The sequence below is a fragment of the Pleuronectes platessa genome, chromosome 22 (assembly GCF_947347685.1).
Source record: "Pleuronectes platessa chromosome 22, fPlePla1.1, whole genome shotgun sequence".
Lineage (NCBI taxonomy): Eukaryota > Metazoa > Chordata > Actinopteri > Pleuronectiformes > Pleuronectidae > Pleuronectes > Pleuronectes platessa.
In genome coordinates, this window is record NC_070647.1 from 12,495,105 (window position 1) to 12,521,366 (window position 26,262).

Below are 26,262 nucleotides of genomic sequence, written 5' to 3' on the forward strand. Positions count from 1 at the left end.
TGAGCTGGGAGGCAGAGAAAAACATGTCTTAGATATTGAGGAAAAGAAGGAAGAGAAAGGGACATAGCAGCAGATAATGATCATAAATAAACTATGTACTTGTACAAACACACGGTGGTAGCTCTGGTTTGTGTTGCATGACGGCCAGGGCAGAGTCTGCTTTGTCACATTTTATTTCATGAACATTTTATTTGATTTAGTTCTTCTTCTTCACTGTGTTACCATATGCGTCACACACAGAGAGCGACTTGACACTGACATTTCTAGGATTTCCCTGAAGACTGACAGACACAGACACAGACACAGACACAGAGCATCTTTTAAATATTCCCTTTGTGGTCCGTCCATCTGTCGCCATGCCAACTACAACTCCTCCCTTAGACATGCACTCGCTGACCGACCCGTGTGAGGGAAACATGCAAGAATGTGCACACAATCTCAAATGTTTGGACTTGCTCAAATACTTCATACTCTACTGAAAGAAGAACCAACATTTTTATGGGCTCTGGTATTTTGCAGCTTTTCTGTCTTTAGAAACTAATTTTTGGATTTCTTTTTAGATGTTCAGACAAAATAAGTAACGGCGAGTGTCATGCTTGAGAAACTGGGACCTTGTATCTACGAATTTTCTGCATAATAAACATTCTCAAGGGTCTAAGGTGTGTGACTGCACTTAAAATCAATTGTGATATATTGTAATTTCCTGCTACCTTCTTAAATTCATAGTATTTCTCTGTTTTCTCTTCTCTCTGGATTGCCTCTGTAATTGCATGTTATTCTGATCAATCTTTTAAAAGAAAGTGAAGTGAGGGGAAGCAAGGATAAACATACAAAGTTGTGGAGGCCTTTTCCAAACTGATAGTATATCACCACTCTCATTAACTGGGGCACCTCTCGATTAGTGTGATACGGCCCAAACTGTATTAACTGTGGGATGATTTTGATTATTCATTTTAAGATAAATTAAATGTTATACTTAATTTGGTTTCACCATTAATCAATTAATAGCAAGAAAAACGAGTTATAGCCATAGATATGAATATTAAAACAGAAAGGAGCAGCTGTATGCGAAGTGGAAAAATGAGTCAGGGACAGAAACACACATGAACACACACATCTGTACTCATTTCAGTAACATATAAATTTCATGCACTATTTAGGCATTAAATAAACTTGCATGTCTTCATGGATCATTATGTGCTGTAATCAGTCAGGCAAACACATAATCTCACTATAACGTCAAGCAACTAAAAGTATGCCAGAGCATGCACGCACACACACACACACACAGACACACCCAACCTCAATAGTTATGCACACTCTAATGCATATCATTGTAATTCTGCATTAATTCAAGCAAACAGGAACAAAACCCACACACACCCAACTTCAAAGGTTAAATATAAAGAATTCGGGAAATTCACACACACATACAATCATATGCCAGTAACCCAGCCAACCCACACGCACACACAGACACACACACACACACAGCTGGAATGCGGAGCTGAGAAATGCCAGACCAGATGATAAAGAAGGTCTGAAATATAGAAGGAAGTGAGCAGAAAGAAACACAAACAGAGAGGGAGATAACAAGGATGGAGTGAGAAAAGAGAGGAAACAGAGCGTTAATTGCGTCCGGGAGAAATAGAGGAAGGGATGAAAAGAGGGAGACAGAGATGGAAAGAGGGCCAGAACACGAGGTGTGTTTTTCATCTTGGTTTCTGCTGAGTCGTCTGGTTCTTTCACCTCTGATCTTGTCAAACGGTTCCTGATCCCTCAAAAATTCCATTGAGGGGCTCAGTTACACAAATATGCACAAATATGCACACTGTACACACTCAAATGTTGATATTACACTGTGAGCTCGACTACAACCACAAACACATGTTCTCCATCGTACATTTTGCACTCCAGTTTGATTTCTGATTTCTGTTCAACTGATAAAAAAGGTGAGAATAAGATAAATACATTTAAACTGTGTGTAACTGGGACCAACACACAAACAAGAAGAGGAATCAAGAGGACAGATGTTTCCTTCAAGAGAAGGACAGATCATTTCATCAAGCTGGTGGAAAGTAAACAAGTGCACGATGGGAAATGATCTCAATGCCAGTGATGATTAACAAATCAAAAGTTGTGAATTTGACTGAGTGCTCCACATAAACAGCAGAGCAGGTTGAGGTCCCCTAAAAATCTATCTAGCCGTCTCCCGAGTAGTCTCCATCAATACAACTGATGTCTTTCCATCAACTTCCATGAATTATTCCTTGGGAAATGGTTGAAAATATCAAAAAATGCCTTGGAATGTTTAAAAGAAAATCTGCCCTTACTTCTGGGTACAACCCAAAATTTGATAAACAAACCAAACAACCAATCAACAAGCAGGGGCAAAACCCGAACCTCCTCCTTTGACGTTATTCCAATATCCTTCACAACAACTTAAAAAAGCCTTTAAAAGATGACATCGTTTTCACATGCATTTGAGACTTCAAGTCACCTTGATGCTTCTCATATAAACAAAATATGAACTATGTTTCACAAACAAACTTTCTGTCCGCACTCACTCGTCAGTCATGAAATAAATCAATGCAAACAGAGCATGTGAGACTGAGGTTGTGGAGAAATTCAACCTTCATGTGAATCTATTTGTATTTTTGTTGTGCTCTGGTCTCGTCAAATGAGACACACTAGTATATCAGCTGTACCACATTCAGCTTTTCCACTCACTGAACTTACTTCATTACCACATAATCGGTGGAAGAACCTGACGTGGGGAAAAAGTATCCAGACAAAAATCTCAAAATGTCTCACTATCGAGCCACAACCACACGGGCCTGTACTCTGTCTCATATAGTTTGTGTCTGTAGGCCGGGCAGGAGTTTAAAGCCTGATACAGGATTTAACATGAAAGAAGTCTGTAGCCTAATGAGTAATATTCTTTTTTTTCAAAACTTACTCGAAACCCGCTGGTTTGAAACCGCAGATTTAAGCAAAGACAAGATTTAAATTTGATTTTGATTTCATTGAGTCAATCCAGGTTTTCAGGATGACCTCACACAGTTTCTTTACACCATGAGACACTCATTCACTTCTCTATTAGGGTTCAAATGAACTCCTGTCACACTTAATGGTTTTATTACAGTGACATGACAGCTGCCTAAAATCATGAATTAATCACAAGATGTGTCTTGTAATGAGAAACACATTAAACTAATGGTCACTTGTGGAACAAAATTATTATCCTGCATAATCTATTTTCCGAAGAGGGTAGGAAGAGGAAGAGGAGAGGAAGAGGAGGAAGAGGAGGAAGAGACGAGCCGAGAAGCGTGAATACGGCGACAAATATTCCATCCGCTCGTCACCGCCCTCCCCCCCCGAGGTCACCGCTCATCTGTCTTTCAATATTAACCATCTCTCCGTTATTACTCCTCCGTCTCATCCCTCGCTTGTTCTTTGCTCGCCGGGTGAGTCATGCTTCCCCCCCTTCGCAAACAGACACACACTGTGACATAAGCACATGTACACACAATGGATGTACAACAACACACACACACAATGAACGCACAAAACGCAAAGTTATGCCTGTATGCAACAGACAACATGAAGGTTGTTGCAATGTTTAGTGTGTGTGTGTGTGTTTGAAATGACAGCAAGCGGTTTGAAAGCATCGCCCACACAGGCATCAGACAACACGCAGATTAACACACACACACAAACACACTCTCTATCTTTTCTCTGAGGATATAGGTGGAGGATGAAGAGCGTAATGAAGAGGAGGATACATTTTGAGCAGGAAAAAAAAGAAGGAGAACAATCTCCGGGAAGAAAATAGCATCAGATTGAATGAAAACAAAAGCGGAAGTCCAGAATAAGCGCGGATGAAAGAGGGAAAAAGGCAAGAGATTAAACGAGGTGAGGAAAAAATGAAAAAAATGCCAAGAGAAAGGGAGGAAAAGGCGAGAGTAAAGCAATGACCCTAATCAGTCACTTTGAGATGCAACATCAGGGTCAGTGGTGGGTTTAAAGAGCGAGAGAAGAGAAGAGAAGAGGAGGAATTAAATCATTGGCTGTCACATCTATTTAGACGGACAGACAGATACGCAGACTGACAGATGTCAGAGAGGCAGAGGAGAGGAAGGAAGGAAAAAAGGAAAAGCATAGAAGGAAAAGGGGAGTGACCGTACTGTAATTCTGTTCATTCCTCACCAACTCTTCCCAAACCCACTCCTTATAAGGAAAGACATGGCTGCCACAGGACCACAGGCTCTCTCTCTCTCTCACACTCTCTCACACTCTCTCTCCTTCACACACACACAAACACATTGAGAGAGAGAAAGTGGAGAAAGTGAGACAGCGACAGCAGGAACTCACAAAATCACAGCCTTGTAGGCAAAGAGGGAAAACTGACTCTTTCATTTTCAAATCCTTCTTTCCTCTCCACGTTTCTTTCCACTGTAAAACGAACACTGCGCCTTTGTGAAAGAAAACGTGAAGAAACGAGGGAACATTTCTTTCCCTCCGCACGATGGACTTTTATATGAATCTCATTCCGTTCCTCACCCGCCGCTCACCCTCACCTCCCTCTTTCTCCTCTGTCCATCTGTCCTGTCTCTCCCCCACTATCATTCCCTTTATTTACCTTATTCCCTCGTTCTCTCCATCCCTCTCTCTCTCCTCCTCCTTCTCACCTATCTCTCCATCCTGGCTAAATAAACACAAAAGGTTTGTGGACCATCTGCTACTGATGAGCATTCATGTGTGAAAAACAAACACACAAGAAGAAGGCCTAATACATTAACACACACACACACACACACACACACAGGAGACTCAACCCATACACATGTAGGCACACACGCAATGCAGGGATAACAGTCGCGATAAATTAATTCTAACAGGGAGGAAGAGAGATTGTCTCACACATGCATATGATATGGATGCACACATGTATAGTATACTAACACACACAAACGCACACTCACACACACACACACTCACACAGAGGAATATGACTCATAGGTCGAGGAGTGGCGGATGGAAAGAGGAGCAGGCTGCAGGAAACAGAAGGAGGGAGATAAGGTAGAATGACACAGGGAGATGATTGTGTTTGTGTTTTAAAGAAAGTCATATCAAAGACGGACTGAGGGGAATAAAAACTTTAAAGAAAACTTTGTTGTCTTTTCCAGAATCACCCTGCATCACATTCAAACCAAAGACTATGGACGACATGACAGCTCCCCAAAAAATTAGGCTAAATTATCTACAGAGTAAAAGTACACGCTTCTCAATTCTCAATTTAATTAGTTTTTATCACACTGATGTATATTTAAGTGCTCATGTATTCAGATTTTATTTAGGGGGTGAGACATCATGATTGACAGCTGGGACTAATTCACGATTGGTTGATCGGCAGGACCACGATGCTGCGGCTCCACACCACGACCACTACTGTGCAGACTCTGGATCCAGATGACGTCAAAGGGGGTGTGGCAAAGACTGTGGCACCCGTATCCTGGATATTTTAACTTCATTTTTGTACAATGAGAGGAAGTGCATACTTGTTGTCCATCTTTATTTACAGTCCATGATTCAGAGGGTCAAACACAATCACACTCAGGTCTTCTCAGTCGAGCCCAACCCCCTCCACTGGTTCACTGTCAAACAGCTTCCATGTACAATTCTCTTTGTAACATGTACTAAACAAATTAAGTAACCTGGTATTAAACAAAAGGAAACAACAAAATTCATAAGCAGAGATATTTGGCCACTTGTCCACCTCTACAGCCATTTCAAGCTCCAGATATAAAACTGAAAAACAGTCACTTGTTCAGACTCACTACAGAGCCCATTTGTTCTGGAGCAGGACAGCTGACCGGTTTAATCAAAGAGCACAAGAGACAACAGATTGAAGAGTTGTGGATCTGGGGCCGAGGAGCATGACTCCTGAGGAATGCACGTGTTTGCAGAATCCCAGGGTGAGTGAGTGTGTGTGTGTGTGTGTGTGTGTTCAGCATTTTCTCTTTCACTCTCTTGCCATAAATCCTTCCTCCCCCCCTTTCTCTCCCTAAACTGTAACTCCCTTCCTACAGATTTACATCCAGCCTGGACTTTTTCAACAAGGAAAAATCTCCGTCATCTCCTGTGATTCAAACCTACTTCAACATTCAATCAGATGAACTATTAAACATCTCTGAATTTAAATCTTGTTTAGGAAATATGCATTGTTGATAATGTTTAATGATAACAGGACAATATGTAATCAGAACAGCAGCACTACGGTACTTACTCTGTCTTCCTTTCATCCTACAATTGCCCCTCCTTTCTTTTCCCCCCAACTCTTCAATCCATCAACTCTATCTTTAAATCCACACTCTTCTCTCCTCTTCTTCACTCATCTCTCTCCATCAATCCGTCTTTCCATTTCATCTGTTTTTTTTTTCCTGCTTGATTTGTCTATGACATCCATTCATCTCTCCTCCTTTACTCCCCCTTCCTGGCTCCCATCCCAAGCTTTGATCTATCCTTCACTCTACTGATTTACTTTCTCTCTACGTTTTACACATCTTTACATCTCAGTCCATCTTCTCCACACTAACACACACACACACACTTTTCCCCTCGCCCTCCTCCTCTTCCAGGTTCTTTACCGATATAAGGATACCCAGACAAAGCATTTTTGCAGCCAGCTGGCACAGGAACTCTTGCTGGCAACAGTTTTTTTCTATACAGTAAATGGAAAACTCACACAGGAAACAACTGGCCGTGTCCACTCCTATTGGATTCAACCTAACCTGAGAACAAGCTCAACGCCTGCTTGGAGTGATTAATTAGAAACGCAGGATACTCAACTTAAAATCTGGAGTAATAACGTTAAGTGATGGGCGGTGATTAGAAGGTTTTACTCAGTCAGCAAAGAAGCTGGTCTAAATGTGGTCTGCGGTATATCTATACAGTAAAATAAGTATTATGTGCCTTTAAGTAATTCTTTATTAAGTGCACAAGTGAATAAATGCCTTAAGTCTTTTCACATGCTTTAAGAATTTTAACTGCAGAGGCGGAACAGATCAGGGTTCTGGTAGCACCATCCATTTACACATTAACCTGAAGGCCATGTTCAAAGAGTGGAAAATTCACTCAAGTGCCAGTCTGTGAAATTATCCCGCTCCCTCGCGCTCTCCAAGTTTGTCGCTTTGAGCAAAAAGAGTAAAATGCAGGGAAAAATTGCAGACGGGGAGAAGAGGAAGAAAGGAGAAGAGAGAGAAAGACGGTCTCTCCGAATCTGCCTCATCTCTCCATCTCCCTCATCACACTATTGACCTGAAGGTAAAGTGCCACCAAGGTGTAACGGGCACTGTACTGATCTGCCTGTTTCGATTAACCTCCTCACACACTCTCACACACACACAGACACACACACACTCAGAGAAAGAGAAGGCAAATCTCCAGACCCTTTGCCCACTGGGTTCAGCAGGTAATGTTTTACAAAAAGAAAACAGAAACCGATATACATGCTTTTTTTGACAAATTGGGCATTTTTATAAAATCTTGAAACTAACACCTCTCCACTAACACGGTCATATGACCTGGTATCAGTATAGTATGTTACAATTTTTTTCTTCATTGTTTGTATTAAACAATCGTAATGGATCATGATTTATAATTAATAACATGAATAAAAACTGTGGTCATGATTTGCGTTTCACTTGTGTATTTTCATCATCAATGCTGGGGAAGCCAACAACTCCCATGATCCCCCACTGCGTTACGACATCATCTAACTAGGTCTTTAATATCGTTTATATTAAGAGACTTGTAAGGGAAATGTAACATGTGACCATAATATAATCATGTTTATGTATACTTGGATTGATCATCATTGAATCTCTAACAAATGTAACTTTGATGTTGCTGTTTCCTGTAGAACTGAGTGAGTGTTGGCCTGATTACTCCAGTCACAGTAATCTAATTAGTCCGGACACAGTGTGATAGTAATTAGCTATTCAGGCATTATGATGTAAGGAACTACTTTGATGTTCCTTACACAAACTCACCTAACAAAGACCTTACAGCACGGGGGATTTGTGGTGGTTGTAGACACTAAGAAGGGATCTCGGAGACAGATGTTACACTCCAGGGGTCTGAGAGCAGGGGACAGGATACCCGTCACCTATTTCCTTTATATCAAAGAGGCTGATCAATAAGTTTGTTCCTCTCTAGGAGGAGCTTGAAGATGTTTGAAGTGCTGCTTCTCCTGTGTCATTAACTGTTTAACAACCCCCTCCCGAATGGGTGGGGTTAGCCAAATGTATAAATACCAACCACTGTCTTCTGTCTGTGTGCATATGACAAACTCAACTCTGTTGTATGTACCATGCTCGAGCATTAAATGTGTGACAATACTGTAAGAGAATTGTGTCTCGTTTCCTCCTTGCTAAAGGTGGGATTGTAGAAATTGCCACGACAATTTGGGGGCTCGTCCGGGATGCCTAACTCATTCACGCTTCAAACCATTCTCAAGACCAAGTTTAAATCTGCGCGCAGTCGGTGAGGGGATTTTCTTTTTATTAATTATTATTGCCCAAGACCCGAAGTCTACCTCTCCTGAAGGGCAAGTCGTAATCGACTCCCATGGTGAGAAGAGGCTGCTTGTGAGATTATGGAATGAAGATTGTTCGATACGGCATCTGAAATTTTTCTTTGAAGGAGGATACAGTATTGAAGAGCACGGGGTGACGCGTGAGGTAGAGTGACATTACTTAGGGGTGATGACCCATTGATAAAGGAATTAATAAGAATAATATCAATTAATGTCATCTATGTGCTGGTAAGTGAGTGACTGCGAATTTAATTTAAATGGGGAAACTTAATAGCAAGCCTTTTACTGAAGTGTGTGATCTAATGGGATGTGCAAAAATTATGTGTGAGAAACATGGTGATGACTCCTGTAAACAGCTTCTGGTGTGGATAGAAAAGTTTGCATTTTCTGAGAACGGTAGTTTTCGTATAATTCAAAAACAGGCGCTACAAGTTGAATTGGGAAAAATGACCAAATGAAGGGTAAAACTAAATAAATTAGATAGCATTGATAATGTGTGATTCAGAATTGTTAAATGTAACAGATAAGTAGTGAGCAGGGGTGCAAGAGGGGGGGAAGGGAAACTAATCAATGTCCTCAGCTCTCACATTCACAGAAAGAACTGGATCTCCTCCCTGCCTCAGCCGCTCATCAGAGCCACCTGAACCAACAGCCTGCTATCTCATACCGAGACCTCCAAGGACAGTCTGCCTCAACAGGACGCACCACATCAGGCGCAGCATTCGCTCCAACTCCATGTCACCAGAATCAGGGTGAGGCTGCTGCAACCATCGCGGCACAAGACAGTCTTGGGTCGGACAGACTCAGTCCCATCTCAACAAGAACAAGAGCAGACGCAGATGCAGTGATGTATGTCTACAGAGCCTGGACACCAGAGGAGATGTGCTGAATTTCCAGTGAACTGTCAGACATAGCGTCACAAGGAGGGCCTGCAATTTTCGAAGTACTGTCCCAAATTGTATAACAGTAAAGGCAGACTTTGAGAGAAACCAGAAGTCTCTTGCTCCACAGCATAAAACTGAAATGGCAAGGGGCCAAGTATAAAGGGACTGGCCAGGGACAGACATGCGCTATGACTGGAGAACAGATGCGGTTTCGCGGACATGTGAAGAGACTCTATGAGAACAACCTGCTGGAAAGGTGGTCAAATCTATTAAAGTCTTCAAAGATAACCGCTGAATGTTGCCACCAGAAGACCCAGACCACTGTGCGAGAGACTGTAACACGACAAGGCTGAAAAGGAGATCCACTGGACTTATTTTTCACGTATCCCAGAGACTGCACAGAGGATGAGGCATGGCTTGAGGCAGAGGCGGAGGAGACTCCAGATTCAGGTGAAACGCACCCCCAACACCACACGTACAAACATTACAAAGAATTGTTTAACATGGCAAAAAGGAAGTGGATCTGAAGTTTTACCTGAAATATCTCTACAGGTAGCAGGCAAAATATCTAATTTCTGGTTGATTCTGGGGCCGCAAAACAACATTATCTTCCAAAATTGGTTGGTATATATATTTTCACTGTTGGGGCATCAGGCACCAAAATTAAATAATCATATACCACACCACGGTCTGTTACCAAAACAGATGGGGATATAAAATACATGTTGACTTGAAAATTTGTTAGGAGGACACCAAATGTGGTCTTAGGCTTGATTTTTGCATTGTAAACAGGAAGGGGTTTAAGTCACCAGAACATGAGATATCCATAGTGAATATGTACAACCAGATCATGGTTAGCCACTGTACCTACACCAATGGGACCTGTTACCCACTGGGCCAAGGTATATAACCTCAGATCTGCTTGAAATAGCACACACACACACACACACTGCGTCATGCAAGTATCTGACTTACATTGCACAGCAACAGTTAGTGAAGGAACAGACAAAAAAAAAAAAAAAACTGGTTCCAGGAAGATTAAAGAAAGCAATAGTATTAGTAGTGATTTGGTGTATTATGATAATAGATTGTAAGCATTGACTGTTGTGTTGACCCCACAATAGGCAAATCTTTAATATACTTAACCCATCACCAGATATATTTCTAGCTAAAGCAAATGATGTGCAGTGGGAAAATTTGGCACACATGGTCACTGAGTGTTCACAAGATTGTAAATGGGAGGATAGGGGAGAAGGAATTCAATATTCTTCCTCAATGCAAACACACAGATGCCCATTTTCAGAGCATTTTTATGGGGGAAAACAAAAATGTGTATTTAGAACAAACCGCTAAATTTAAACAAAAGGTTTGCAGTTTAACAATTGACTCTTCAGAGTTACAAAAAGTGCAACAAAATGTATGGACTAATGATAAGTATGATCTGGGATTATTTTAAACTGAACATCTCAATGTGACACCAAAGAGCACATAACGTTAATGTTCGAGCGCACATCCACTCAATCCAGAAGCAGCAGCAGGTATAACACCAGAATTTTAAAACTGGTAGAAAACCGGAGTCATCATTCCATGTGCACACTCACCAGTAAGAATGCCTATTAAATAGATTAAAATAAAACAAAAAAGAGAGGATAATATAAAAGATTCTCTGGTTCCACCAGAAAGCATGTAGTTTTTGTTTATTTTGAATTGTTTATTTTGCTAATGCATTTTTCAGTGTCCCAGTTCATCCACACTCTCAGTATTGGTTTGCTTTCACAATTCCGGATAAATCATATACGTTCAGACGTATGTCCAAAAGTTTTGTGGAATCCCGCGCAGTCAGGTCACGGGTTATGCAAGTGAGTCTGGAGGACTTGGCATTACCAGCGGTAAGCAAGTGAGTCTGGAGGACTTGGCATTACCAGCGGTAAGCGCGCTGATATAAATGTTGATGATTCGATGATTTGTTCACCAACAACACAGGCCTTTAAAGTCGACACAGTAGCATGCTAAAATATCTTGCAGACCAGGGCCATGAGGCCAGCCTGGCTAAGCTGCAATTTGTCCAGAAAAGTGTAACTTTCCTAGGACACAAAATTTCTAGTAGCGGTAAAAACATTGAGCTCAAACGAGTGGAAGCCATCCTAAAGATTCTAACACCGCGTTCTAAAAAACAATTAATGTAATTTTTTTTAGGGATGACGGACTACTGTAAACAGTGGATCTGTGATTATGCATCCCTGGAGGCTCCACTCCTGTATGTTATGCATGGCCAAGGACTGACACCAACTGACAACCTGACGTGGACGACAGACGCTGACACAGCATTCACCTAACTACAACAGACTGACTTCGACACCTACACTGGGACCACCAGATCAAAACAGATCATTTACACAGACTGTAAATGAGAAACGGGGTTTCATGACAACAGTTTAGTGCAAACGACCAGTGGCGTATTTATCCTCCAAGAAATTAGATAGCTTGGCATTGGGTCAGCCTCTCTGTCTAAGAGCAGAATGATATCAAGAGGTCACATTGTTAATGCCATATTCTGGATCGTCCATTCTGCTAGAGCAGCAACCTAATTCTATTAACAGCCATTTTACTCTGTAAAGTGTGAAGCTCACACTAAAGGTGATTCTGTTTTTCAACAGGTAATGCTCAAGCAGATACAGCAGCAGAGGAAGCGGCAACTAACCAACATACTGTCATTGATATTCCTTTTTCCTTTCTCTCACAGATTTAGCAGAAGCACAGAGCCATGCTAACAACATAGAGAAAGCAGAATGTAAATGTTTTAACAATGTATGTCAATCTAAGGACGGCCGTCCATGTGTGTTTAAATGTTTATTTGTTGTTTTGTTTGTTTCTGTTTTATTGAAAATTGTCTGGTTTCCCAAACTACTCCTTTACGTTTTATTTCAAAATGTTTACATTTTCTGACAGGCAACACTACAAGAGGCCAGGACGTACAACCCCCTGGCCAACCGATTGATCGCTTGCAAATGGATTTCATTGAACTAACACCATGTGAAGGAAAGGAGCATTGTCATGTGGCTGTTGACATATTTTCCCTACAGGTAAAGCAGATGCCTCTGCAGTCGCAACGGTGTTGGTGCGAGAAAACATTTACCCTAGAAACAAGGGGTGGAGCAGTTGAAAGAGAACATTGGAACAATTAAAAACAAATGGTCAAGTGCTGTGATGACACAGAAATCTCATGGATCAAAGCACTACCGGTAGTGTTTACTGACCATGAGAGGGAGGGAAGGGCCAGAACAGGTTTGTACTGTGTGGACATAACCAAAATGTTGAGCCTTATACACACAGGTAAATGCAGCAATCCCGCAACCAGCAGAGGGCCAGTTGCATAATTGGAAACCAGGGGACTGGGTGCTGATATAAGTCCGCCACTTGAGACGGAGGCCCAGGGAGAAAGTGTCGCTTCCCTCACAGACGAGGAACAAAGCAGAAGAAAGATGACAGCTCTCACTGAGGTGTAAAACCATACCAACAACCAACAGCTGTTGCAGATAAAGGAAGAAACGGCGAGAAAGAGACAGAAGGAACAAAAAAAAGAGAAGAAAGACCAGTATCAACTCATCATAAACCAACCCGACAGTAAAATGGACATCATTTATTTTATCTTATAATTATTTAACAGAGCGCACAGACCAAGTGAGTTCAAAACTGACTGTAGAAAATATCCAAATTCAAGATCATTGTGCATGCAATGCTCCAACCACATGTAGAATTCCTAGCTCTGCCTGCTAGCTTCAATGACACAGAATGCTGGCCAGTAAGTAATCCAGAATATACTTTTTGCGTCATGGCAGGAATGTGGATAGCACCGTGGAAAACTCAAACCCAAATAATGTTCTTAGAATTTAAATCTGAATTATTGTTCAAAGCCTATATTTTCATCTAAATCCTCAGCCCGCAACTGCTCAGTCGCTTGGCATCCTCTGCCAGTGCATCCTATGTCAAATGTTTCTTCTGTGTACAGGATCCTAGCCAAATAATTACAGCAAATGCTTATTTTAAATCAAACAAAAACTGTTTCTTTTAAAAGACAGTCTGCACTGCCAGAGAAGGTGTATTTAGTCTGTGGGGACCAGTGTTACAGCTGCTTACCAAGAGAATCCCACAGTCGTTTGTTCATGTTTTTGATTGCTATTTCTGTTATCACTTGTAAGATTGGTCTGATACGCAAAAAATGCACTTAGGCCATTGTTACCACTATGCAAATTGACCTCTAGCCTATCTTAGACTGGATTCCACCATATGATGACGTTGATAATATATCACACAACTGAAGTACCCTCAATCGTCAACTTCGGACAGAGTGGGATTTCCCCCACCTTATAAAGTGTTATTGATCCATAATGATCAAAATGACGGATTGTAAGGGAAATGTAACATGTGACCATAATATAATCATGTTTATGTATACTTGGATTGATCATCATTGAATCTCTAACAAATGTAACTTTGATGTTGCTGTTTCCTGTAGAACTGAGTGAGTGTTGGCCTGATTACTCCAGTCACAGTAATCTAATTAGTCCGGACACAGTGTGATAGTAATTAGCTATTCAGGCATTATGATTGATGTAAGGAACTACTTTGATGTTCCTTACACAAACTCACCTAACAAAGACCTTACAGCACGGGGGATTTGTGGTGGTTGTAGACACTAAGAAGGGATCTCGGAGACAGATGTTACACTCCAGGGGTCTGAGAGCAGGGGACAGGATACCCGTCACCTATTTCCTTTATATCAAAGAGGCTGATCAATAAGTTTGTTCCTCTCTAGGAGGAGCTTGAAGATGTTTGAAGTGCTGCTTCTCCTGTGTCATTAACTGTTTAACAACCCCCTCCCGAATGGGTGGGGTTAGCCAAATGTATAAATACCAACCACTGTCTTCTGTCTGTGTGCATATGACAAACTCAACTCTGTTGTATGTACCATGCTCGAGCATTAAATGTGTGACAATACTGTAAGAGAATTGTGTCTCGTTTCCTCCTTGCTAAAGGTGGGATTGTAGAAATTGCCACGACAGACTTCTAGCAATCAGAAAACAGTCTGGTTTAAATTAATGTTTTATAATAGGGGAAAACATTTTCCTTAATTCCTCAAGCAGACGCAAGCACTCGCACAAACACTCTAACCCTAACAGTTTTATTCTAAACCAGCACCTTGAGTATTAAGTTAAATAATTGAAGAGAATGAAAACAGTGCAGCAGTAAAAGAACAACAGCCGCTAGCCTCTAACACACACACGTCTTCTGACATCATACCACTTCCGTGTACTTTCCATTTCCATACAACACGCACAAACTGTTGCATGCAGAAAAAAAACATACAGACTTGATAAAAATAGAGATGGAGGATGCAAAACAGCGCAGACCACTACATCACATGCACAAGAACATGCGTGCATTACTTTCTCCATGTGCACATTATGTACATACAGTAACAAACACGCAAGTAAAATCTACACAATTATAACCAGGCAATTTGTGCCTCCGCACAGACAGACACGCAAGCGTTTCCGTGTACAAAAAGCCCAATTGTCCTGACGCACACGTGAGCATGCCATCTCACGGAAGGACAAAGATTCTCTCTCTCTCTCTCTCTCTCTCTCTCTCTCTCTCTCTCTCTCTCTCTCTCTCTCTCTCTCTCTCTCTCTCTCTCTCTCTCTCTCTCTCTCTCTCTCTCTCTCCCTCTCTCTCTCCTCTCTCTCTCTCTCTCTCTCTCTCTCTCTCTCTCTCTCTCTCTCTCTCTCTCTCTCTCTCTCTCTCTCTCTCTCTCTCTCTCTCTCTCTCTCTCTCTCTCTCTCTTATCAAGGAAACAAACAAACCGAGCTGGCAGCGCCTACTTCTTAAAAAATGTATACATACAAACTCACACATACAAACACCCTACACAAGTGAAACACACTCACACAAAACACACACACATTAACACGCATGCTGTGGTATGACGTCACATGGCTGGCCTGGAGTACAGTAGAGACTTGATAGCATCTAGCAGCCCCAGATACAGACAGACACAGTAGTTATTGTTCATCGCTCTGATTCATTGCTGGGACATAGACTAGAGAGTAACAGATATGTTACTAGATCTATAAACATTTCATTTACCCTATGTTGCTTGATATGCATGAAATATGAAATCTTATTAGGATTCATTTGAGGTATATATTCAGACAGATAACATCAACATGTCATTTCTGCAACAAACTCCTCAGTTGCATGGATGTTTCTTCAGAAATGAAAAGGTGATGCTCTTCTAATCATGAAGGCTAACTGCTGCTTGTCATCTGCTTGTTCTTTTGTATATCTATCTAAATGAAAACTGATTGGAGAGCAGAGGGAATAAAGAGCTAGAAAAAGACAAAGGTTTCTGTGTACTTGAGAGAAACTTTGAATTGAAAGAAAAACCAAAGACAGAGAGGCTTTCCTCGAGCACTCTACACATTCCTCCATCTCCTCCCTTTCTTTGCCCCGATTCGCTTTCTTTCTGGGTGAAACGTCGAACGTACCTGCTGTGATCAAAGAGGTGGAACAAATTGGGTGAACACTCTCATTTACAGAGAGCAGAGCAAAGGCAGCGCAGAGAGAGGGACAATGAGACAGAGGACGCTGACCACAGGGTGAGGCCGAACAGAGCGGGCATCTGTATGCAGACTGGTGCATTTGTCGGATCGGGGTTGTGTTTGGGTCGCTTCTATTGAATCGTGTTCTGGGGCAAAGCGGCTCCACAGGCCCAGATGGAGAGTGAGGAGGGAGGGGAGGAGAGGGAGTCGGACAGTCGGGAGCGAATTGGTGAGACAGAGAGGAAGAGAGAGAGGCAGGGGAGAGATGGAGAGTGTCATGACAATGTTGAGAAAACTTGTGAAGAGAAAATTACTGGATGTGGGTGGTGACACGAGAGACGGCAGCTGGCTGTAAATACTGCAAGAGTAATAATCTGCATCTCAGGGAGGATGCGACAAAATAGAGCCCGACATATAGTTTGACTTTGAATATGCAGATTTGTCACCTGTGTCTTACTGAGAGTTTTTTCGGTCTGTCAGCCCGTTTTCCATCCATCCACTATCTATCTATCTATACAGCTTATCCTTTGTCATGGGGGGGTCTTCTGTGTGAAGAGGTCATCCCACCCACCCTGACACCCCAGAAGTAATCAATATATTCATATCTACCAACCTACTGTGAAAGGCGTAGCTCATATAATCCAGGGATGACATCTCACCCTCGCAGTTGCCCTCAGCTCTGTGGAGCCTTTTAGAGATTTAACACTTAACAGCCCACAATTTTCCTGCAGCAGTTTTCGATGAAAAGGCTCCGATGAACCAAGTGTAAGCTCCCTCCCCAGGACCAAACTATGGACAGATAAAGTTACAGTGGGTAAACATACTGGAGCATTGAGCTTCTAAAGGGCTGGAGAGTTCGACAGGAGTGGATGAAGATAGAAGTTAAGCAAACAAGGCCAAAAGGAGAGTAAATATTGTATAACGCTCGTGACGTGGGCTGAAACGGGACTCCTGACTGCTGCTTATGTTGTTGCAATGTTAATGTGTGTGGTGAAAGTGAAACAAGGCAACTACACATCTAATTTTACACAGTTATAATACCAATAAGACAAAAACAGCAAAACTATTAAAGCAAAACCAAGTGAGAAATATCCAGAGAAGTATTGATCCATGTAGAGGATAGAGAAAATAATTTGTCTGAATAAAATATAAAATTATTTTTTGTTGTGTCACTCTTGTGGCACAGCCTCCCAAATAGATCAAATATACAACAGACAACACTCAAATTTTCATTTATTCGGATATAATTACTCCATCATCTATTGCATCTCGTTTATAAAAACAAGTGTCCGACAAGTACAAGCATGAGATCAGGAATGTTTTACTAAGTGTTTTACTGACTCCGAATCTATTGTGACACATTGTGTTGATATGAGAGGAAGGGAGTGGGAAAGGAAGGAAAGAAAAACAGAAGGGGGCGAAAGAGAGGTGAAGTTAGTGGGTAAGGCATGAAGGAGGAGGCCAGGAAGTGAGGAAGTTTGGAGGAAGGTAGGAAGGACGAGGAAGAAAGAAGTGTGGAGATTATACGTGCATTCCTGAACAGGGTGTGTGTGTGTGCGTGTCCTAAAATTACTGGGAGTGTTATTCAATTTCTAAAACTAAGAGGATGGAGAGAAGGAGGGAGAGAGAGGAGGGAAGGTGGGAGGTAAGGAGGAGAGAGAGAAAGCCAGCGCTGACTCACCGGGCGGTGACAGAAATAGAAGAAGAGAAGCAGAATGAGTAAGAACTGAGAGAGAGAGAGAGAGAGAAAAAAAAGAAAGCAAGGGGACAGAGAACAACCAGTGATAAACAGAGAAAGAGGACGAGCGAAGAGAGGGAAAGTGACAGCATAATGAGAGCAGGAAATGAAAAGGATGGCTCGGGTTCAAAGGGTGTGATTTGTCTGGCGGAAAGAAAGAGGATGAAAGTAGAAAGTGACGAAGAAAGAGAGGGAGCACATATTTCCTGACATTAAAAGAAAAGAAAATAATCTCTTACATGTCTTATCGTGTGTTTTCACTCACTGCAACACACACACACACCAATGGAGGAGTGTGTGTGTGTGACAGCAAGTGAGGATTGATTTAGGAATAGCAGCAGGTTAACTACATGGTAGATTAATACATTTATCATGTGTTCCTTCAGTCTCTCTCTCTCTCTCAGACACAACACACACATTTTGACTAAAACATGTATACACAGCCACGCACAACCTGCTTGAGTGTTCTCAAACTGCATCTAAAAAACATGTCAAAGCAAATTTTTGGAGAAACCACATTAAATTTGTCCTGCAGGCAACATCCAACCTTAAATACACTCACACCAGCAGGTCTAAGAGCAGGTGACAATGACCAAAAGGTAAAAATGACATTATATTCTTCAAAATAAAGTCAGCAAGTGCGTGCGCCCTCTCCGTGCTGGGCCATGACAGCATGTGAAATCCGACACTGCAAGTGACAGCGAGCGAGTATGTGTGCATCTCTTGCGTAATAACCCAGCCTCCTGCCAGACTCGCTGCGTCTCCATCTCATCCAGATTGCTCCTGAACCAGAAGACAGCTGGGAGTCCCCAACCAGGCATCTGTCTTCGAGGCCGCCATGAAGCAGCGAGACAAATCCACCAGAACAGTCCACAAAATGATCTAGAAGCACCGTCCCCTGTGTGCCTTCCAATAAAATCAGACAAATCCGAGGATAGGACAACTAGGGGAGGATAAACCTCATCTTTTTGGTTTGGATGAAAAAATGTAAATGCTAAACCGACCTCTATGAAACTTTGTGGATGGGCGGGGCATAAGGAAGAAGCCTCTAATTTTTGGAGTGGATCCAGAGAAACAAATAGAGCCAAGAAGTTTTTTTCATTTCTAGTTCTAGTTTCTTTTTTCTAAAACTTCTGCTTTCCTCAGTTGGGAAGAAAATCTAATTAAAAATGCAATATAACCGTTAAGAGGATATAACCGTTGACATACTTCTCCCTTTTCTTTTGACTGAGCAACCAGCAAAGACACTCCAGAGATATATACAGTATAAATAATTCAGTGTCCCATAGAAACGTAGGTCCAGGCACACACACACACACACACACACACACACACAGATGTCTTTTTCCTACCTGTGTCTCCTCCTGAACAACTCTGTACTGTTCCTTCCAGACAGACATCTTTGTGGCTTCATCCTTCCTCACCGCCCTCTCTTTCTTCAGCTCTGGACTCCAAAACGTCTTGATGGAGTTCATAGAGGAGCTCAGCTTGGACTCTTTAGCCTCCAGCTACAAGAAAGCAACATCAAACACAGTGTTAATAAGTGTTATATCCTCTGGGATGCTTCATTTACCTGTATCTTCAGTCAATGACCCTTATTATCCTTTATTAAGTTTGCAGATGATATTATAATTTATCTCCCTCAACTTATCAGATTCACTTGCTTTAAATTTCCCTTGTTATCTTAATCTTCAATTCAGGACTGCAGATTTCCAAGAAGATATATAAACAACATTTGTCACAGAACTGCAAATATCAAAGTATCATGCTCCTTCTTTTGAGAGCATGCAAGTGTCCTTACTTCTCTGCGTAGCAGCTCGTTCTCTCTCAGCACTTCTCTTAGTTGTGTTTGAAGGTCCGACATGGCTCCGTCTCTCACCTGACAAAACAAATTGTGAATATTTAACCCAATCGTCATATGGAGTTATGCAAGTATGTGAAATTAAATATGGAAAATAAGATCTATGTACCGTATGTGAAGCACTTTTAGATTATATATACATGCAAATACTTTTCTCAGACAGGATTTTGCAGGAAACCATTTCCACACAAGACAGACATTTATAGACCGAGTTCCTTTATGGATTACACAACTAACTTCAATATTAATGAGAATACGCTTCCCATATAAAAGTTTAATTCATCTTGGCATAAGGAGAGCAGTGTTTGAATGAATTTTAAATACTTTGGATGCATTCTTAAACAACAACAAGCGCCCACACCAAAATGTATCTGCATCGGTAAATCAGCAACATTAAAAGATAAGCAAGTCAAGCTTTAGAGAAACAGCATCCTCACAATCCCCAAGTTACAGAGTGTATGAGGCTAGTTAAGGAAATAAGGGTCGAGGAAAGATAGAACGTTTCGCTTTAGAAATAATTAGAAACGATTAGAGGGGGGAGGTATGGGAGAGAAATGAGAGAAACTTCTTAGAGAGACGAGGCTTTCAGGTTATGACTAATGGTGCACAGGCAGTGGGAGGGCTGACCTTATCTATTTTAGCACACAGGATTTATGTATATTTAATTAAAGGGTAACTTTAAAGCAAAATATTCACTCTTAAAACACCTAGATGATCAATAATCTCTACATAGAACAGATGGTTCACAGTGATGCCATTTTTTCTTTTACTAGAAGCAACTGATTTGATCTTTACTTGTTTTAATTTTCAAACATTACAAGATAACAATATTTATTTGTAAGGAGCAGTGACTTTTGTGCAGATTAAACCAATGAGGTAGAACATGTTAATTAGTTCAGTTTACAAATGACTGACTTCAGCGTTGCAGCAACAGCAGAAGAACACACGTGTGCCTCACCTGTCTCATTGAGTGGGGAACAGTAGCTGCCTGTGGAGGATGGTTTGGCATCTCTCCTCCAAACGCTATAGCATCAGAAGGCATGGCCGCTCCACAACCCATACCTCCAATGTTTATATTAGGACTGCTGCCCATAATTGCCGCCCTCACTCCATAAGGAAGCCTGGCACCAGCCCTCCCCAAGGTCATGGTGCTTTTGGGCAGCGAGGGATTCAGCCCACTGCCCAGACTCCCAATCCCGATCGGGTCATCAACGGTGTCCGAGAAGTACATAGGACCTCCTGTGGCGTAGGCGGCGTTAAGAGACTGAATGTTCTCCATGGACAGGGTTTTACCAGAGCCAGTTAGTCCGCCGGTGGAGCTGGTGCTGCTGTTTCTCCTGTGTCCGAGGCGTGGGGAGCGAGGGAGGCGTGGGGAGCGACCGGGACTCCCAGAAGCCGACCCGTTCCCATTGGATCCCACAACGTCCAGCTTGGAGATGGAACGTGAGCTCCCGTACATGGTGACACAATGTGGGGTGTTTACTTAGGAGATGTACGTGTATCTGGATCAAACGATCAAGTGAGACTATACTATGATAGTCCAGCAAGGGGGTACCCTGAGAAAATAGAGCGAGGAGCCTGTGAAATTACAACATGGTCAGAAATGTTCTGAGAGCTGAAAAACACAAATCTCCTGTCTTCTACTGAAGTGCTTCTTCACTGGAAATATCCTGATGCAGTGTTGACATATCTGTGATCAAGGCTTCTTCCCACACGCTCAATGAAATCCATGGGCTTTGTGAGAAAACTTTAATAAATAGGGCATCCGCTTAGATGAAGGAAGCCAATTAATCCTCAAGGCCTGGTGGGGCGGGATCACCTAGAAAGAAAAAGGAGAAAGACATTTATTGATGGGGAAAACAGAATTCAAAAGACTTGAACAAATACAATTTAAAAATGTCTCTTTTGCATTTGAAAAAACTTGGATAAAGTATTAATAATCTACAAATCTGTTGCCTTCAAACTCTGTGTATCCAACACAAGCCACAAGTAAAATCAGCCTCAATCCTCATCAGAGCAGCAGGTCATAGAAAAAGCTGACTGGTCAAAATATTTCGATCATATGTCCCACAGTACTGATGCATGCACTAAAGTGTCATATAATCTGGCATCTACGATTTCAGGGTGCAAGCAGGAGAAGATGAAAACACAGTAAACTATATAAAGCTGACATTTTCAGTTCATCGACAGCAGTAACAGAAATGCCGCTCCCTCTACAAACTCTGCCACAGGCACCAGCGTCATCAGCCGATGTGTCAGTTCATATGATCACACAGCCGGCTTTGTCTCCCCGCCACCCGCTACTCCTTCTTGAGATCACACTCTGTCCTGACACCTCTGGCACCGAAATCAAAGTCACAGTCCGGCGGCTGAGACGAACCAGATGAGAGCAGATGACATTTAATCGGGTGACTTAATGTTCATGCAGGTCAGTTTAACAGCTAGCTGAATCTCATGTATTATAAATGGAATACTATGATTCGAAGCTTTGTTATTGATCCATTTCTATACTGGAATAATAACATTTGTATGGAATAATGGAAGAAATGTTTTTTTCTATTTCTGTTAATCATATCAGTCACACTGGATTGAGGGATGAGCTACACTAGATGCCAAACATGTCAACTGTAATCCTACAATTAAAATAAAGCAGAAACACCATGAAATTATGTGTGTGTGTATGTGTGTGTTGGATGAAATACTCAGGTCAAAGGAGCTATGTAATAAACAGAGCAGTGATTTTATTGGTTTTGAGTGTCACACCATTATAATCTATGAGCACTTGTTTGCACATGTTGCTGATAAATGTCTCAGAAGATGCTGCCCTTTTCCAGCTCTCTGCTGTGAATGCTCTAATCTCTGAGGTTCCCTGAACTACCCACTTTGGACAACTTGTACTAAGCAACCACATGTTTGCATGAACAGTTCGGGTTTAAAAAAATAACTTCAATTCGGGTTTAAAAAAATAACTTCAATGTGAGTACAATATAATTTAAAACACATTTTAGTGCAGTGGTGGTTCAGTGATGTTCCCTGTTCAGCAGTACTAAGAAGGTTCCTGGTTCAAATCCCAGTCATAAACTTTCAGACTTACTCTTTATGCTCTGAACAGCTTTTGCTCAAGTTACAAATACTGAAATTAAAATTGCACATTTGCTTCGGGCAGGGTCTTTGTGCATGGAGGTTTGCATGTTCTCCCCGTGTTTGAAGGCAGGCTGATGGTTTGCTCCTTTTTAATCTACCTGCACTGAAACTTCTGGTCCCTTTAACAGCCCAGGGTGTGTCTTCCCTGCTGAGGCTCAGATCTCTTGGCCAGGGAGATCTCACTGACAGCCAGTCAGTTACACCGGCAGTCCACACACAGTTAAAACACGTACAGGGACCATCTGCTGTGTCTCCCCTCAGGCCAAAAACACACACCTGGACAGAAACAGGCCAGAACGCTGCCTCTGGCACACAGCAGCACACACACACATGGTCTCACTCACTCAGACATGTGCACAATGAGCCAAGATATCAGACATATCATTCTACATGCAAAAAAAAACATGAAAATATTCAACCCATGGACACAGATGACACACATCAGGTCAGTGGCTCTAAAGAATCATGTCACGACAAACACACACATCTGATGCTTCATCTGAGGCCGTTATGAGACTACAGGGACACAGAGTGTGTGTGTGTGTGTGTGTGTGTGTGTGTGTGTGTGTGTGTGTGTGTGTGTGTGTGTGTGTGTGTGTGTGTGTGTGTGTGTGTGTTGCGGGGGCTTTCCTCCTCCCCCCCTCTCGACTTGCTGACCTGTACATAATGCATATGCTCGTGTCCTGATTCTCACTAAAGCACAGAAAAAAAAAACGTGGTCTGTCTGGCTTCTTTTTGTTGCCTTTATTTAAGCGTTTATCCAACACACATTGAGCTCTTTTTTGGGTCATGACCTGCCCCTGCTGGGACACTTAGTGGTCGGTGGTTTAAAAGCCTTGCTCAAAGGCATCTCTGATAGACGGTAGAAAAGAAAATGTACTTCCCCCACTCAGACTTTTCTAGTGGAGATCCACAATACTACAATTTAGTGCTAACTTCTTTTCCCTGGGTCATTGCTTCGTACTTAAAACTATGAACGGGACATTTGATTATAGGTTTGATAACATGCAAGCTGCAGTTTTCTGTATCCGGCTAAAGCTAAATGTACGTGTTTAGACACAAACACACAAAATACACACATATAAACTGTTTATCTTGTTGCAGGGAGGTGGCGCCGACCCCAGCATGCATGAGGCAAGAATCGAGGTACACCAAGGTCACCCATTTATCACACAGCTAAACACACAGCTCTTTTGTGTTGTTATTGGCTTCATGGTCTCATGGAAACCGCAACACACACCATGTTGTGTTTCCTACAGTTCAAGTCTAAGGGTCATATGAATGAATCATCAGTGTGTCCTACAGGTCGAGGGAGAGCTCAGATAGGACAGAGCATCAAGTAGAGAAATACAGAATAAAAACAACACACCGATTGTATGACGCACACTGAATCATGATATCCAGGGATCACGAGGATATGACTGTCTGAGAGCTATTTGTCAATTGAGCACACTATCCCTCCTGCCCTTTCACCAAACTGTGAAACAGCACCATGGTGAAACATCTGTCAGACGCTGCCACACTGAAGGTTCATGGGAGTCCACTCCTCACCTTGAGGGGCAGAGTGAGCTCTCCACCCCATCTCACAGAATTCATGAGCATCAGCTTCGTTTTAAAATATTCGAACTTCAAGTTCATGCACGCCTTGGAATGATATTTGTTGTAAATGTTAGCATGAATATTGATTTGCTATAACTGATATGATCAGATCAAAAAAAATGTCTTGGTTAAGTGTTTCATCTGTTGAAAGATGGTTTTGAAAAAATCTGTTCAAATAGAGCCATTCATTGTTTGGCCGATTTTATTTATGGTTACTTATAATAAAGTTTATGGTTAACCTGTAAAATATCAAGCCTCAATTACATGTCCTTGTCATAAGGGACTGATAACAACTTCTTAGGAATAGTCCAATAATCAAAAACCCAACAATATCCGGTTTAACATTTGAAGATTTGAAGTCAGTAATCATGTTCAAATTCTCTGTCTTTCACTAATGGATGAATCATTCCAGCTCTAATCAAATCAATAGTGACATAATTACTGAGCTGCAAAAATCTGAATTGTCAGCAAGAATCTGACTGGGGCTTCTATTAAGAAAAAACAAAAACCTACTGGTACAGATCCTGGAAAAGCCCAGGAATACATTTTAAGAACCAAAATAACTTCATCCCACTTAGGTCTTAACAACAAACGTCAGGAAACACCATTGTGTTTCATCCTCTGCCTCTCTGTACTGTTTCTATCAGCCACGCTGTATCTTTGTATCTTTCCTCTAACAGTTTTGTCTTAGGCCTCGTAAAATCCTGGACTATCACACCAGGATACCAAGAATGTCTCCATGGCGTCATGCCACGTACTTGTACTTGTACTTGCGTAGATCCAGTATGTTCTGGCACAGCAGTTGACTGACTTCAAATGTTATCATTTTCACAACATGGCTGCAGATAAAAACTAAATTTGAAACCCTGAATAGCAGCAGAAAGTCGATGACGCAGACATATCATCACCTTTTAGGTCAATATACCTACATAACAAACAGTTGGCAGTATATTCAACCTGCGAGTACCTGAGCCATGTTTCTGTCCACTGGATGATTTCAACATTCAGTCCTTTTTTCAGCTCTGTTTATGGTCTCTAGTAAATCCTGAGGGAGACGTTTGGCTCTTTAGCTACTAATGCCCCATTATGTTCATCAGCATGGCTCTCTGTTGTTTGGAGCTGGGCACGTAGCCTACAGTGAGGTATGTGACCGGGCTGTTATTTGCTGAAAACAGAAACGACACTGGGAATGACCCAAAACAGTGAATCTGGTGCCCGGAACTAAATGAACTGAAAGACACTATACTGCTCACAACAATACAGATGTTACTACAGAGCCTATGAGCAAACGTGACGGGTTAGGATTAGCATTAAACACAAGGTAAGACAGGATTTTATACCTAGAATGAGAGACAGAGGTTTTATTCAGATTTAATCCTCTTTCCGACCTCTAATCCATCCTTCCCCTCTCCCACTTTCACTTTTCTCCCTGATGCTTCCTCTCTTCCTCCATCAGCATTCCTGGAGGTGTTCAGCATGCTCTATTTATGTGACAACCACACATCCATCTGTCCCACCGCACAAAGCAACACACCACTCAACCTATACTTAGCCGAGCTTGCGTTTCAGCGCGGGAGCAGAGTTTGACAAAGTTTGTCGCTCGCCGGAGGATCGGAGGGCTCACAAAAACCCATTATCCTCAACTAGAACATTGTTATTACTCGTGTGATTAGGGTGATGTGACTGGAAAGGACTCGCTGGTGCTGTCTGAGGTTACACATCTCACTGGAAATCCACTCAACAGCTCTGCTGAAGGGGGGAGCCAAACTTGTTCTGCATCTACTCTGCCTGAAGATTTAAAAAGATGAAGCGGTGCACGCCAGATTTTGTACCTT

General features: G+C 41.9%; 1 protein-coding gene across 2 annotated transcripts in view; it reads right to left on the reverse strand.

The window, feature by feature from the left end:
• Positions 1-26,262, reverse strand: part of LOC128428497 (ELKS/Rab6-interacting/CAST family member 1) — a 115,558-nt gene that overhangs the window by 85,005 nt on the left and 4,291 nt on the right. For both annotated transcript variants that reach the window (XR_008333799.1, XM_053414692.1), the window contains exons 2-4: positions 20,643-21,503; positions 19,625-19,702; positions 19,176-19,331 (exon numbers count right to left, since the gene is read on the reverse strand). Coding sequence is in view for 1 of the 2 variants with exons in the window: in XM_053414692.1 (XP_053270667.1) it covers positions 19,176-19,331; positions 19,625-19,702; positions 20,643-21,143 (735 nt within the window). In the remaining variant the exon portion in view is untranslated. The remainder of the gene's footprint in view (positions 1-19,175; positions 19,332-19,624; positions 19,703-20,642; positions 21,504-26,262) is intronic.